This window comes from Notolabrus celidotus, chromosome 17 (assembly GCF_009762535.1).
Source record: "Notolabrus celidotus isolate fNotCel1 chromosome 17, fNotCel1.pri, whole genome shotgun sequence".
Lineage (NCBI taxonomy): Eukaryota > Metazoa > Chordata > Actinopteri > Labriformes > Labridae > Notolabrus > Notolabrus celidotus.
Window position 1 is genome coordinate 17,832,591 of NC_048288.1, and position 14,030 is coordinate 17,846,620.

The following is a 14,030-nucleotide window of genomic DNA, read 5'->3' on the forward strand; positions in this document are numbered from 1 at the left end:
GTGTTTCCAGCCTCTCCTGACCAGGAAGAATGAGCTGGACAAATTACGAAAGGAGGTCAAGGAGCAGTGGCAGAGGGAGCAAAAGAAAATGGTGAGTTGAGCACCACAGTCGGTAAAGGAACAAAGTCTGAAGATGTTTATTCTCCTGGGGGCTCTGTTTGAGAACACTCTCAAAGTGCCTGAGGGTCAGAAACACATACATGTGCATACATGTTTTGTTGTGTGCACCTTGCAAAGATAGTCAGTGTGGCGGCTTGGCTATGGGTTTCAGCCACCTTCCTTAGTTCAGAGGAGACCTGCGGTCCTGACGCACTCCAGTAAAAAAAACAATCAGTCTGGCTTGTATTGAACAGAAGATTTATTACTGTTGATGGTGCAGCTTTCACAACAAAAACATGAGCACAATTCGGCTTACATCTGTAGTTAAATAACAAAGCAGAGCAGTCCATAAACAATACAACTCTCCCCTGTCTCATCAGCAACACCTGTCCCACGCTCCCTTATATCTCATTTCTGGGGAGGAGGATCTCATAATATAAACATTTACGCATTTGAAATAAAACATAAATTTAGAGCCATTAATCATTTCACTGTCCATAATGCAGTATTATTAGAAATAACAATAATCAACAAAATATGCAGAAATGGCTCTAACAGTCAGTCTGTACCACTCCGTACCAACAGAACAAAGCAAGAAAGTTAAAAAATCTGGTATTTAGAAATGAATAACTTTCTGATAATCATCATAGGGTGACTGTAAATTTAAAGGGTGATAAACACGTAAACATAATGTTTTCTGTGTGGCATTATGTTAATAAAGGGTTGTACAGGTTGCTATGGGCTTATAGGAAGATTTTGGTGTATTTTAAAGGCTGTGATCCATATTTTGGCAGCTGAGCTACTGTGGTCTGGGATTTTAATGACGTGGATGAATCCAGTGGAAGTAAGATGAGTAAAAAATGGCAAGAAAAGCCATTTCTGTGCTGTTAAACATGTTGCAATCAAAGCAGTTGTAGCAGTTTTATTGGCTCATCTTTGTGTGTACTCTATTTGCACCATGTTTAGTGTCAAGTGTGCAAGACCCAATATTCTATCTGTTTGTCCCCAGAATGAGGCAGACAGCGCTCTCAGGAAAGCCCGGCTGCTGCAGGCTCAGCGGCAGGAGGAGTATGAGAAAGCTAAGGTGTCCACCAGCCGGCTGGAGGAAGAGCATATCGGAGGAGGTGGAGGAGCAGCGGCATTCAAACAGCTGGAAAAGAGGCGACGGCTAGAGGAGGAGGCTCTGCAGAAGGTTCGGCACCTCTTCTGGCATTGCTTTTTTTAATGCTAAAACTTAATTCTGACAGCTTGTGGCCTAAAAGTCAATACGTCAAATTTGAATAACTTGATCTTCTAGTTTAAACTCTTAAGGTTACATGGGAGATTCAAAAGTTCAAGATTCACTCAACCCAGAGTCAAGTTTGTTTTTGTAATCTGGGGTTATAAAGATTATTTTAATGAAGACTATTTGTTTTTCCTATGTCTGCAGGCTGAAGAGGCCAAAGAGCACTGTGCATCCTGTCAGCTCGATGTCGGCATGAAGAGAGTCGATTTGGTCAAAACAAAGAGTGTGATAATTACTCAGATCAGAGAGATGATCTCTCAGTGTGACCTCACCTTCAAGGCTGTAAGTCCTGATGTCTATTATTTAAATGTTCATGTCAGAAATATAAGTCCTTGTGAGGGACACATTGATGAGGAAGCACTCCATTTCTGGTCTCAGGTGACGGTGAATTGGTTCCAGCTCCAGCAGGCCCAGGTCGTTTCACTCCCTGTCAACCACCAGACACTGTGTGAAAACGCCAAACAGTACGAGCCGGGCCAGCGCTACCTTGACTATGTGAGGAGTCTACCCACGGACGGGCCACGACTGGAGCCACACTCATTTGACTTTACTGTCACACAAAACACAGGGTGAGATGACAAATCCGCGCTGCTAGAAACACGTGTTCTGTGGCTCCTGTTGGCAGTGTTTGGTTTGAGAGTGATTTAAATCAGACAGCCAAGGAAAAGAGACTTTTTTTTTCATTTTCCATCACAGATCAAAAGTTTATTTTCTTTTAGTCAAAAATAGATCTTAAATTAAATTGCACAGTTACACACAATCCAAGTTAACAAGTCATTAACCTTATCTGAACATCTGCTTTGAATCTGGCGCTTACAACTGAAGGATTTAGTCTAATTTTAACTGCCCCCTGAGTTATCAGTGTTTATGTTTACTCTCTCAGATTTTATCAAGGAAGTGACTGAGTTATTTTTGTTGGTCAGATAAAGTAGCGGGTCTCAGAAGGGGGTCCCAGTCCCAGACAAAGTTACTTTCGTTTAATGTCTTTGTGAAAAAAATCCACAGCTTACCCTGATTTGGTGTTTAAGCTTTAAGAATCATTGAAATAGCAACTGATTGAACCACAGGAACATGGTTAGAAACTTTTACATTTTCAATGCCTCAAACTCTACAATTTTGCTGCCATCTTTTTTTTTGGGCCACCTATGACCATATTTGGACAAGAGGCTGGAGGGAAGCACGTGATAAGCAAATGTTTAATTGTCAGCTAAAGCATAAAGAAATTAATGTTAGAATCTGACTAAGGGTAAAAACTGTGTGTCGGACTTCTTGGATGGTCTGGTAGTCCAACAAAGCGCACAGACAGATAGATTACTTGTCTTATATTTACATGAACAAATCTCTGAAAGGCTCCAGTACCATAAACACGGCCCAGAGGTTAAGTTCAGGGACAGAATTAGCTGAGGTGACACCTAGCAGACAGGTAGCAGCTCCCATCTGTCACTCAAACTGACCACACCCCTAACTATGCATAACTTAATCCTTAATCTAATAAACAGGTGCTGATGTCATGAATGGAAAAATTAGCTATACAAACTTTAACATAGGGCTCTATGGGGACTGACTCACTTTAGGAGACAGCCTCTAGTGGACACTCTAGGAACTGCAATTGTTGACACTCCTGCTTTGGCCTCTTTTGTTTTTTTAGGTTAACACTTGGCTTTTGCCTTGAGAGTTTTAAGCTTTCGAGCTTTGCATGGAGTTTACGTCCCAGTGTTATCAAAGATTAGTTTTTTTTCCTGAATTTAGTTGTATGCTTACTTTTATGATGTTGGTCCACAAAGAAAGACTTATTGGACTAAGGGAGAATTTTTAAACGGATAAACCACAAGTGGACTTTTGGATTCAGCTCTCAGTGGACACTAGATGACTAACAGTTTTTAAGCACTTCAGTGTAGGCTTTAATTTCCTTTAGTTCTTTGTGTAGCTTCAAATCCCCACTGAATTGGAGTAACTGCGGCAGTCTTTGGTCGTCTTTGGTGGAGTGACAGAGGGAGAAGCTTGTTATGGAAAAGTTAAAACAATGTTGTTGGTCAGAGCTTCCTGTGGGAATGGCTGCGGTCACGGGAGAGAGGAGCTGGGGCAGAGGGCTGGTGACCAAAAAGCCTCTGTGAAAGTTTTCAGTAGCTTTTCAGACTGAGTACACATCCACTCTGACTAAGATGAAAAACATAACTAACATGGTCAGCTCTTTTGAAACCCTCAATCACAAAGATTTATTTTCTATTTTTAGAGCATTGTTATAAGAGGTCTGCAGTCACACTCACAGAAAATAAGAGTGTGCTTTGTTCTTTCTCAGTTTTCTCCCTCTCTCCTCGCCCCCCACCCTGATCCCTCTGATCAAAAGAATACAGCTTTGGAAACAGGAAATGAAACTTCACACACTCACCCACACCCACTGCATCAGTCCTGAAAGGGTTAATAATAGCCTGCTGACCTACTTTCTGCATTTTTGGGGATATATAGAGAAAATTTAATAACCAATAAAACAGTCTGTATGTACAGTCTGTATGTTCTGAATGTCAGACATTCACAGGTTTGTCTGAGTAATTGTTGAAATCCTAAACTGCTGGTTTTGGTGTTAAGACTTGGCTGGTCTCAGATATTAGTCAGATATTAGATATTAGTATTGTTTGCATGTGGATTGTTGTAAGTTTTTGGGTGTTTTTATTCATTGGCATTGTTGTGAAGGCCGGTTAGCAGCACTTCAGTACAAGACCAGTTTCTCCAAAGGGAGGGACAGTATCGTAACGTATTGTATTCTATCGTATCGTATCATTTTTAAGTGCCTGCCTCCATAATAGCATCAACACATTTTAGAAAAATGTCTCAGATCTAAAAAAAAGTGAATCAAGAGACAAAAATATGCCATTAGAAATATGTGTGTTTTTAACCTTTGAGAGTTTACCAATAACAGTATTATCCCTGTCATTTTACTATTTGCCTCCCCAGAATCCTTTTAAACAAGCGCTCGCTGAGTGCCAGCCACTCCTCACACAGCAACCTCTCCCAGGGTTCCGTGATCTCTGACCCCCTCTGTGCAGAAGACGTGGACGGTCCTGGTAACTCTCATCACGCCAAGATCGCAGAGAGGCGCTCCAACAGCAGCACTGACATCCAAGGTACACAAATTGAAGCAGAGAGCAAAGAAGTATGAGTAGACAGAAATGGAAAACAAATGTTGTTTAGTGAGTAACATGTAAGATGTATAGAATATGATAAAACAAAAAAGTGAAGTCTTAAACTGAAGTTCCTCTCCTCGGGCAGTTCTCTTATTTTGCTTTGTTTTACCAACCAGATCTTCTCAGGTGGTATTAGGCTAATAGATCCTTCAGTGGCTAATGGAATCACAACTTTAAGGCTTATTTAGCTTAAAGAAGGCAGCAGTAAGCTTTATAGGTAAACAATACGAAAGCTAAATAGGTGCCAACTGGCTAACAGCCAAGATTTGTTTGTCCATCTGTGTGTTTGTATGTTCATATGCTGTTTAGAAATTCAGCATCGTATATCTGGGTATCTTTTAACAATCTGCATCAAAGGAAAAAATACTTTCTGTTCTAATCAGAAGATGAGTAATAACAGAAAAATGCATGTGCTTATTAACTGAAAAAAATGTTATTTTGCAGCTCTCAGGATTCAGGCCCCGTTTCGTCCCTGGGCCTCGGCCAGTCAAGGCGGGGGAATGTGCAGTGACTCAGAAAGTGCCGGAGGGAGCAGCGAGTCCCGATCCATGGACTCACCCACTGCAAGCCCAGGTACGACTGCACATTCTGACAACCAACTTAGTTTCTGTTTACAGATTATCAACTAAAGTTTACTTTTATTCTGCATTCCTGTATTTTTTCATAAGCTTTGAGTTGGATTCAGCCTCTGCAACTTAATGATGTTTAATGAGTAAAAGAAACACAAAGCACTCTTGGAACATATCTCTTTAACTGAATATGTTCAGTGTTTGTTTTCAGGTGATGTCTAACTCACAGGCTAGTTATCTAACAACTTTAATCTCTGTTAAAATCTTTGTGATGTGACATCCAGGGAGCTTAAAACACCTGAACTTCCTCTCGAGCTTTGATGTTCATCATTCAAGCATGAAATCAAACTCACCTGGCTGCCCTCAGTTGTTACACAACACAGGGCTCTTAATATCAGATGTATCATCAGTGTGATGTCACTGATAAAGAAACCACAAACACAGGTGATAGACAGCAGGGACATTCCTCAGCACTGACTCTTTCCTGAAATGTAACTCTCTTTGAAGGTGATGTTCGCTCAGCTTTGTGTGTGCATGTTATCTCAGAGTCAGATCACCAAGCAACCGCTGACAGTGATGTCTGTTTGTTAAACATTATGTAACTCTTTGTGGCTACAATGTATAAAAACAGAGTAAAAATAGTCATTGGTAGTACAAAGAGTGTCTTTGTAAACCTAAGCCCCTTTCACACACTCCCTAAACTCCTGAAAGTTTCCCAATATTATGCGTATGAGCTGCACGTGTCAACACAAACAACCCAATTTGTCACCCCATCTTTAAGCAGACTTTTTCCTCCCTCTTTGTAAAATTTCGGAAAAGTCAGGGTTTGTGAACTTAGCAGGTGCAACTGAATCTCTCAGGCAGGGTTGATGGTGTTGTGAGTGTAAAAAAAAGAGATTTGACTTGAGGTGAATGCGATGATATGGACTTACCTGGTGTGTCGTGCATCACTCTGCAGGAGACTTCAAGAGGAGGTTACCCAGAACGCCCTCCACAGGCACCATGTCGTCTGCTGATGATCTGGATGACAGAGAGCCCCCCTCCCCCTCTGATACAGGTGAGTCAAACTGAACTGAATTCAAACCTTCATTAATATTATTCTATATTTTTTTATACAGTCTAGGCAATATTGGGGAAAATTTTTTTTTTTTTTTCTTTTTTTTTGCGATCAAATTTTGTATTATTTTCAAATATATGCAGCACAATGAAACATCAGCTGTATGAGATAGGATAAGGCATACCATAGAGCAAAACAAAGAAAAAATAAATAAAAGAAGGTATGGCGACACCCACCCCAACCCACCCCACCTCAAAATAGATCTCTGTATGATATCAATAGGGAATATGTATTCCAAGTGATAAAGGAAGTAAATGGTGATAATAACAACACTAATAACATGAATATATATAAATTAGCAACAACAACAAAAGGAAAGAACTTGGTGTATTTTTTAGGTTTTGTGTCCTGAACAGTTTCAGAAGTTAAGCCATGGAAAAAACACACCGTGTGACCTTCACTCAACCAATCAACCATTATCATGTTTTTTTTATCTTGTCTCTTGAACCTGTCTCAAAGAAAAGGTGGTGTATAGTTTGATGGTCATGGATTATAGTTGTACCATTTACAATGTCAGAAGTTATTTCAGATAAACAGAGGGTATGAGGGTGTCACGGTGGGCGTAAATCATACCTCAGCACTGAATACTAACCATTTAAATATCCAGCATCTGTCACATACTGTACCTGTAAAGTCTTTTCCCAGCGTTTATTGAAATCCATCTGATATATTGAATTATTGTCCTCGGTAAAAAAACTGACCATTTCTATATGGTTATTTATAGTGCCTATTTATACTGGTACCAGGTAGGCTCTGGATGAAAAGATTGACAGCAAGTTTTTCACACTAAGTATCCACAATGAGAGATGCCACTTCTTTTGTATATACGTTTTTGGAGTTGTATTCAAATATGTTCATAAAGAAGAAGAAAAGGTCTCCTCTAATGATGCTCATTGTCCTTTTTTCTTCCTCTCTGCAGGATTGAGTGAGATAGTCATTGAAACAGCCAGCTCCCCGGGCCCCTTCAGAAACACCCAGATGTCCAAAGCAGCTCAGACGCACAAGCTGAGGAAGCTCAGAGCTCCATCCAAGTGTCGGGAGTGTGACGGCCTTGTGGTGTTTCATGGAGCCGAGTGTGAGGAGGTAACCTTGGTTTCTTTTCTTTTCTCCTTTGCTTAAGAACTAAAAGAACAAAACGCCAACCAACCATAATCCTCTGTTTGGACCTTTAGTAAGTGCAGTGTCCAAAAACATTCAGAGAACGACAAGTCCAAGATGAAGGCTGCCAAAGTTTATAATGGCGTCTTTATCAGTCATGGTGAGCCGAAATCAAACAAAAACAAAAGCGGGAGACCACCTCTGCCCTCATCAAAACCTCTGAATAAAAGCAAAAATTTAAACTGGCCAAAAGTCTTCCTCTGAGACCAAATCCACCGTCCGGTCTCAGTCGGGAACGGGCTGTGGAAACTGAGGACCTTTTGTTATCTTCTGAGGAGTCTCCTCCATCACCCCTGTGCCTCCCGCTGGTTTATTTTAGGTCCAGTTACTTTCCATATTTATAAGACGTTCAGACGAAAACAAAACAGTTACTGGAAGAGGTTCAGGGTTATGTAATCATGGTGGATGCATTGACATAACAGAAAAATGCAGCTCCGCAGTGTGTTGGATTCCTTCCTCTTATCAGTTCAAGAGGTTAGAGACATGAAGGTTTCTTTGTTGACATTTTAGAGTAAGTTTAAGGAGCTGCTCAAGATCAAACTGCTTTTCTTAAAATATGTCTTTATGGGCTTTTAATGCCTATTTTATAACTCTTCTGTATTAATCAAAATGTGCAACTGGTAAATGTAATTATTTTCTGTTTTAATCTCTGTCTTTAGAGCTGTCCAATACATTTTCTTCCCTCTGTCTCTTTTATAACTGAGATTCATGTTTACCTGTTTGCAGTGTTCGTTGGCCTGCCATAAGAAGTGTCTGGAGACTCTGGCCATCCAGTGCGGCCATAAGAAGCTCCAGGGGAGGCTTCACCTGTTCGGCATTGACTTCACTCAGGCGGCTAAGAACAGCCAGGACGGAATTCCCTTCATTATCCGGAAGTGTACATCAGAGATCGAGAACAGAGCGCTCAATATTAAGGTAGTTATGGTCAAATATGAGCGATCAAATACTTCTGACTATTCAGATCAATGCAAGGTTTGATTGCGAGTGAAAATTAAACCATGATCAGGAATGTACTTCTCGTTAATAATAACTTGAATAAATCTGAATAAAATATCACTTTTTGATAAATGATATGATAACACTGAAAATAAAAAGTTATGTTGTGTATTTCATCCTCAAGTCACTTTTTTTGTTGTTGCTATTATTGCATATTCTATTTAATTCTTCTACTTCTGTGGTGCAGGTGTTTGCACAGTAAAAACAGCATCTCAATTACCTGTGTTGAAAGCATCTTGTGTCTTCTTTTCTGTGAAGGGTATCTACCGTGTGAATGGTGCAAAGTCTCGGGTGGAGAAGTTGTGCCAGGCGTTTGAGAATGGAAAGCACTTGGTGGAGCTCTCTGAGCTTTATCCCCATGATATCAGCAACGTACTCAAACTCTACCTGAGACAGGTGAGCAGCTCTCTGAACCTTATTTTTAGAAAAAAACGTTTCAACCTAGACCCTGTTATTAAAACAGTACAAAATCTTTTAGAATTTCTCTGGTAGATTGCTTTAGCCTGAAACATTGAAACAGGTCTTAATGGCTGCAATGCAATCTTTGTGGCAAATGCACCCAGTCAATAAAGGTTTATATTTTTGTTAAAGACAAGCTCAGGTTATTATCCCAAGGCTGTGGCCACCACTCATTTCATGGCAATATTGCACCATCCTGCAAAAGGATGTGGTAGTCGAACAAAAGGATTGCAACTGGAAAAGTTAGTATTTTGTGGCATTTGTACCAAAATCAAGCTGTTATATGAAAAGTGAAGGATTTTAAAAGCAGTAACATTACCTTTTTATGATGATGATAGATATGAGACTATAATTTGCCTGAGATGAATACATGTTATGGTGTGAAAATATGTTTTAAAAAACATTGTATGGTGCACCAGTTTATCTCTGCAGTTGCCTTTCCCTTTTTCTTAAAATAGTATGTTCCTTTTTTTTTCCAAAATGAAATAACTGTTACATTGCTTTCTTTAAAGTAGCCATACTGCACTGACAAAATCAACATTTTTTTTTATTTTTAACAGTATTGGAGTTGCTTGTCTGCCACTGCAGTTTTCCTCTCTGTTATTGTATGCCAAAATCAATTACTTTAGTTCAGGAACAAACATTTAAAATACCAAAATCACTCAAAAGCACCAGGTAACATAGATTACAGCAGAGATAGATCATCAATTCCTGTGATCTGCAAGATACTTTTTAATTTGTATGAAAATGACGAACATGGGAGTTGCGAGTCCAGTGGACCTATGATTTTTTACTGTTCTTTTCTTTTTGTCATTTACGGTTCAAATATGTTTTGAATCAGAGCACTATAGTCCAGAATAACAGACATACTTTGTTACATATTAAGTATGAAGGTTATATAAATGTGTGTACGTCTGCAGAGAGGGTTATCCAAATAAGGAAGTTAGCTGGTTAATTTTGTTCTTCACAGAACAAAGGCGCTGCAATATTTATTTGTCTATGTTTATTTTGGTGCATAGCCCCGAACTCTCTCCGTCTAATGGTTAAACACATTTCTAATTCGGTCCCAGCTATTTATTTACTCACATATTTCAGCTGCCTCTGTTTATTATTAACTTCCTGGTTTCTTTTTTTTCTTCTTCTTCTTTCTTCCCTCACACTTTCCCTCTACAGCTTCCAGAGCCGCTCATCCTTTTCCGCTACTATAACGACTTTATCGCACTAGCGAAGGAGAGTCAGAGTATCATTGTGGAGGAACTGGAGGCGTTGCGGCTCAGTCCAAACCCTGTGGCCCCGGCCCAGGTCAGCGTGGATCTGAACCGGGTCCTCTTCAAAATTAAGGACTTGCTGAGGCAGCTGCCACCAGCCCATTATAAAACACTGCAGTTCCTCATAGAACATCTCCACAGGTAAAAAAAAAAACGCAACAAACACCATTGGCTGCATATACAGTTTACCTTGTAATAAATAAAAATGAATAAAACATTTATTTTTTTGGACATAAAGAAGATATTTTAAAAAGAAGAGAAATTTAAAAGCCTTTCCTAAGATGGCTTTGTCTCTTTCATTCCTCTCCTCAGGGTGACAGAGCGATCAGATGAGAATAAAATGACAGCGAGTAACCTGGGGATCATCTTTGGTCCAACGCTGATCAAACCAAGGCAGGCGGATGCAGAGGTTTCTCTCTCCTCCTTGGTGGATTACCCGTATCAGGCCCTCATCATCGAGATCCTCATCAGACACTACCAGATGATCTTTGACGCCCCCCTCAGCCCCCTCAGCACCTCCTCACCCACAGAGATCGATGGCCAGATGCGCCCTGACACCCGCCTCACCCAGCAGGAGAAGGAGCAGCAGCTGAGCCGCCACTCCAAGTCACTAGGAGACATCAAGGAGGTAAATAGAAGATTTTACTATCTTATTTGAACAGCATGATGAATTAAGGTGAATTTGTGCATATGAAATTAAACATGATGTGACTTGAAACTTTCTTTTCTATCCATACTCATCTGTTTCACCTTTACAGCAGAGCTCCAAGGTGTATAAGAGGCATTCTTCCATCATCCCTTCTTCACATTTGTTGGCTGAAGTTCATGAGATGGTGCCGAGCCTTGATGGAAGAGATTTTGAACCTGGTCAGTATTTCTAAAAGCTTGGAAACCAATGCAAAGTATCTCGTCTGATATGCTTCTTGAATGTCCGAAAAGTTTCAGCAGAATGGATTATTTTGTATTTCCTAGTCATACCGCTGTCTATTGTTTCACTTGATGTGCTGATGTTCAACCTCATGTTTTTCTCCCTATCCAAAGTTGATCAAGTGGATTCAGAGACCTTCAATGGAGTTTTGTCATCAAGCGTCGCAGAGGCTGAGAAACCTGGCGAAGGACTCCTCCGTCGTTATCAGCACAACACCGTCACCAGAGTCCAACTCCGACATCCTCGACACAAACTGTCTTCCCGGCCTATGAGCATGCCCGCAGAACACATCCACAACCGAGGACAAGTGGACGAGAACAACAGCAGGAACAGCACCGACCAAGAGGAGAGGAAAGGAGGAAGCTGTGACCAGTCCATCGAAGAGGTGGACGAATCTGAGAACAGTAAATCACGAGCGGGAACACATTTCAGGAGTACTTTTATAGACACCCAGACTTTACGCAGGACTTGGGACAAACAGTACAAGCATGAAATTAGTCCAAGAAGTGTCAGAATAAAGACCACTTTGCCTCCAGAGGACACAGGAGCGGATGCTTGCAGCTTATCAGCGTCTATGCCGTTGTCCTCCTCAACTTTCTCTTTTGGGATGAGTGGGAGCGGGGTTAGCAGCATGTACCCAAACGGACCTTACACCGTCGCAGTGCGGCCTAGCAGGACTTTAAGACGGGAGGACAATGTGACCAAGTACAACCATGTGGCTACAGCTTTCAGGGCTCCCAGAACTCTCCAGCCTCCCCCAGGGACTTTCTACAAGCCCCCACCGGGGAGCAAAGCTAAAATGCTGCAGAACTTTGCTATAGCTAATAGCGCTGAGGAGGAGGAAGAAGAGGAAGATGATGATGATGAGGAGGAGGATGAGGATGAGGAGGAGTTGGGGATTGAGATAGAGGTGTCCGTAGATGAGCCTCTGGAGGAGGAGGAGGAGGCTGAGCAGGCGGCAATGTCGCAGTCTCCCAGCTCTAGCCCTGAGGAGCTGGGCCAAAACCAGGCCAAACCGGTTTACCAGAGACTGAGGCCCAGACGCCTGCAAGAGGTTGAACACAGAGAGGCTCACTTTGTGTGATCATCTGACAGATCTTTAAAACAAAAAAAAACATTTATGTGTGCACAACGAATAGAAACATCTGCATGGACTCTGCAGAGACAGATGTTTTGTGATTGTGGGCACCGTGTGGACAACGACATGTACCTTTTGGTCCTCAAAAAGACAAACAAGATGCACTTAAACTGCTGTACATTTTCAAAATGAATCAACAATATTTCATTTACCAATCACCTGCTCAGTATGCTCTGGCACCAGGTCAGAATATTTATAATTCTCTTTTTTTTTTAAACTGTGCAATTACATTTTATTTGAGTATTTTGTACAAAGTTCTTACAGGCTCACTATCTGTGTATGTTTATATACCAAAAAAAAAGACAAACTATCTTTGAATCGTTACAATAGTGCAGTGAGACAATGTTTGGTGCACTAATCTGACTTCAGTACTGTCACATGAATCTTCTTTGAGTCCTGTTTTACTGTGGATCAGATGGTTTTAACCTGTTACATTTAGAAAAAAAATTATGTAGCTAATAACAGATGTAAAAAGCAATTTAATGACCCTTGTTACATTCTGTACTGGGTATCTGTATTGAGATTTGAAGCACCAGTTGCAAAGGGTATACTGTGCATCCACTTGTTTTTATACTGTTGAACTTAAATGTTGTAAATTCACACTGATCTGAAAAGCTTTTAGAAATGCCACTGGATTGTATATTGACACTATTTTTCTTATATAGATAAAATCTACATTTCTTTATAGCCAAAGCAGCTTTTTAAATTCAAGTTTTATCAGTGACCTAAACCTTACAGGTTCCATGTAAGTAATTGGAAGTGCATCATGTATTTAAATGATATCTGTTTTTTCAAAGTAATGTACAAGATTAACAGAATGTTGAAAAGTTCAATGTTAAAAACAGGTACATGAAAACAAACACCCTTTTGTAACTTATTAAAATATATCTGACAAAAAAAATATGATTCCTGATGGTCTTTCATTTTCTGGAGAATAAGCATTTGTTTAAAACCTGGTCTTTGCTCCAGAACATGTTTTTGGGGTTAAAAATTAGATTTGATTAATTCATACTAATTTTTGTCATTGCTCCCTAGACTGATGAAACAAGCAGATTCAAATCTGCCTATTATGTCTACTCTCTTTCTTGATATGTATTCCACGTCAAAGACCTCCACTGACAGTTCTTATATTTGTCACTGACAAACTTAGATTGTTATTTAGAGATTTTGACAACATAACAGAAAGGATCCAGCAATAGACAGACTGTATAAAATATGGACGTAGGATCTGTGACGTCACCCATCTGTTTCTGAAGCGCTGTTTTGAGGCCAATCGTCGGAGGCGGCCATATTGCTGCTGTGGAGTGATTGTGACGTAAAGAGGCAGCGTTTGAGCCTCCTAGCCAACAGCTACAGTGTTCCCGCCTGTCAATCAAGTCAGCTGTGCCTCTCATTGGAAGACTCATAATCTCAATATCTTCGAAATTGCCGCGTTAGAAAAAATTCACCCCCCTCACAGTGTGAGCCGATCGAGAAATGAGCTATCCAGACTACACTCGTCTTTTGTACCAGGCTGTAAACATGTTTATTTCTGTTGTAAAGATCGTCTTTTTCCCATTCATGTGTATGTGACTTCTGGTACTTCCGGAGCCAGCCTCAAGCGGATCCTCGATGAACTGCAGTTTTTAGCACTTCCGCATTGGACTCATATTGTCAGACCGGAGGTTGCCGCTTGGCGATAAACTTTTCGTTAAAACACTTTTGTGAACAGGAACAGCTGTTTACTCCTCTCTTCAAAGCCAACAGATTCCATAGACAAAAACACTGATTCTACCTGGCCAGACACAGGAGTTGCTAGTCTACCACTGCCCCAAATTGTTCTTCTCAATGT

The 14,030-nt window shown here is 40.6% G+C and overlaps 1 protein-coding gene across 4 annotated transcripts in view; it reads left to right on the top strand.

The window, feature by feature from the left end:
* Nucleotides 1-12,193, top strand: part of arhgap29a (Rho GTPase activating protein 29a) — a 45,705-nt gene extending 33,512 nt beyond the window's left edge. For 3 of the 4 annotated variants that reach the window (XM_034706870.1, XM_034706872.1, XM_034706873.1), the window contains 14 exons: nt 11-91; nt 1,109-1,291; nt 1,529-1,666; nt 1,763-1,953; nt 4,337-4,506; nt 5,011-5,139; nt 6,094-6,192; nt 7,172-7,335; nt 8,137-8,325; nt 8,665-8,802; nt 10,039-10,274; nt 10,446-10,761; nt 10,892-11,000; nt 11,175-12,193. In XM_034706870.1, the coding sequence (XP_034562761.1) occupies nt 11-91; nt 1,109-1,291; nt 1,529-1,666; nt 1,763-1,953; nt 4,337-4,506; nt 5,011-5,139; nt 6,094-6,192; nt 7,172-7,335; nt 8,137-8,325; nt 8,665-8,802; nt 10,039-10,274; nt 10,446-10,761; nt 10,892-11,000; nt 11,175-12,145 (3,114 nt within the window). In that variant the 3' untranslated portion in view covers nt 12,146-12,193. The remainder of the gene's footprint in view (nt 1-10; nt 92-1,108; nt 1,292-1,528; nt 1,667-1,762; nt 1,954-4,336; nt 4,507-5,010; nt 5,140-6,093; nt 6,193-7,171; nt 7,336-8,136; nt 8,326-8,664; nt 8,803-10,038; nt 10,275-10,445; nt 10,762-10,891; nt 11,001-11,174) is intronic. The other variant, XM_034706871.1, reaches the window with a different exon arrangement.
* The last annotated feature ends 1,837 nt before the right edge of the window (nt 12,194-14,030 follow it).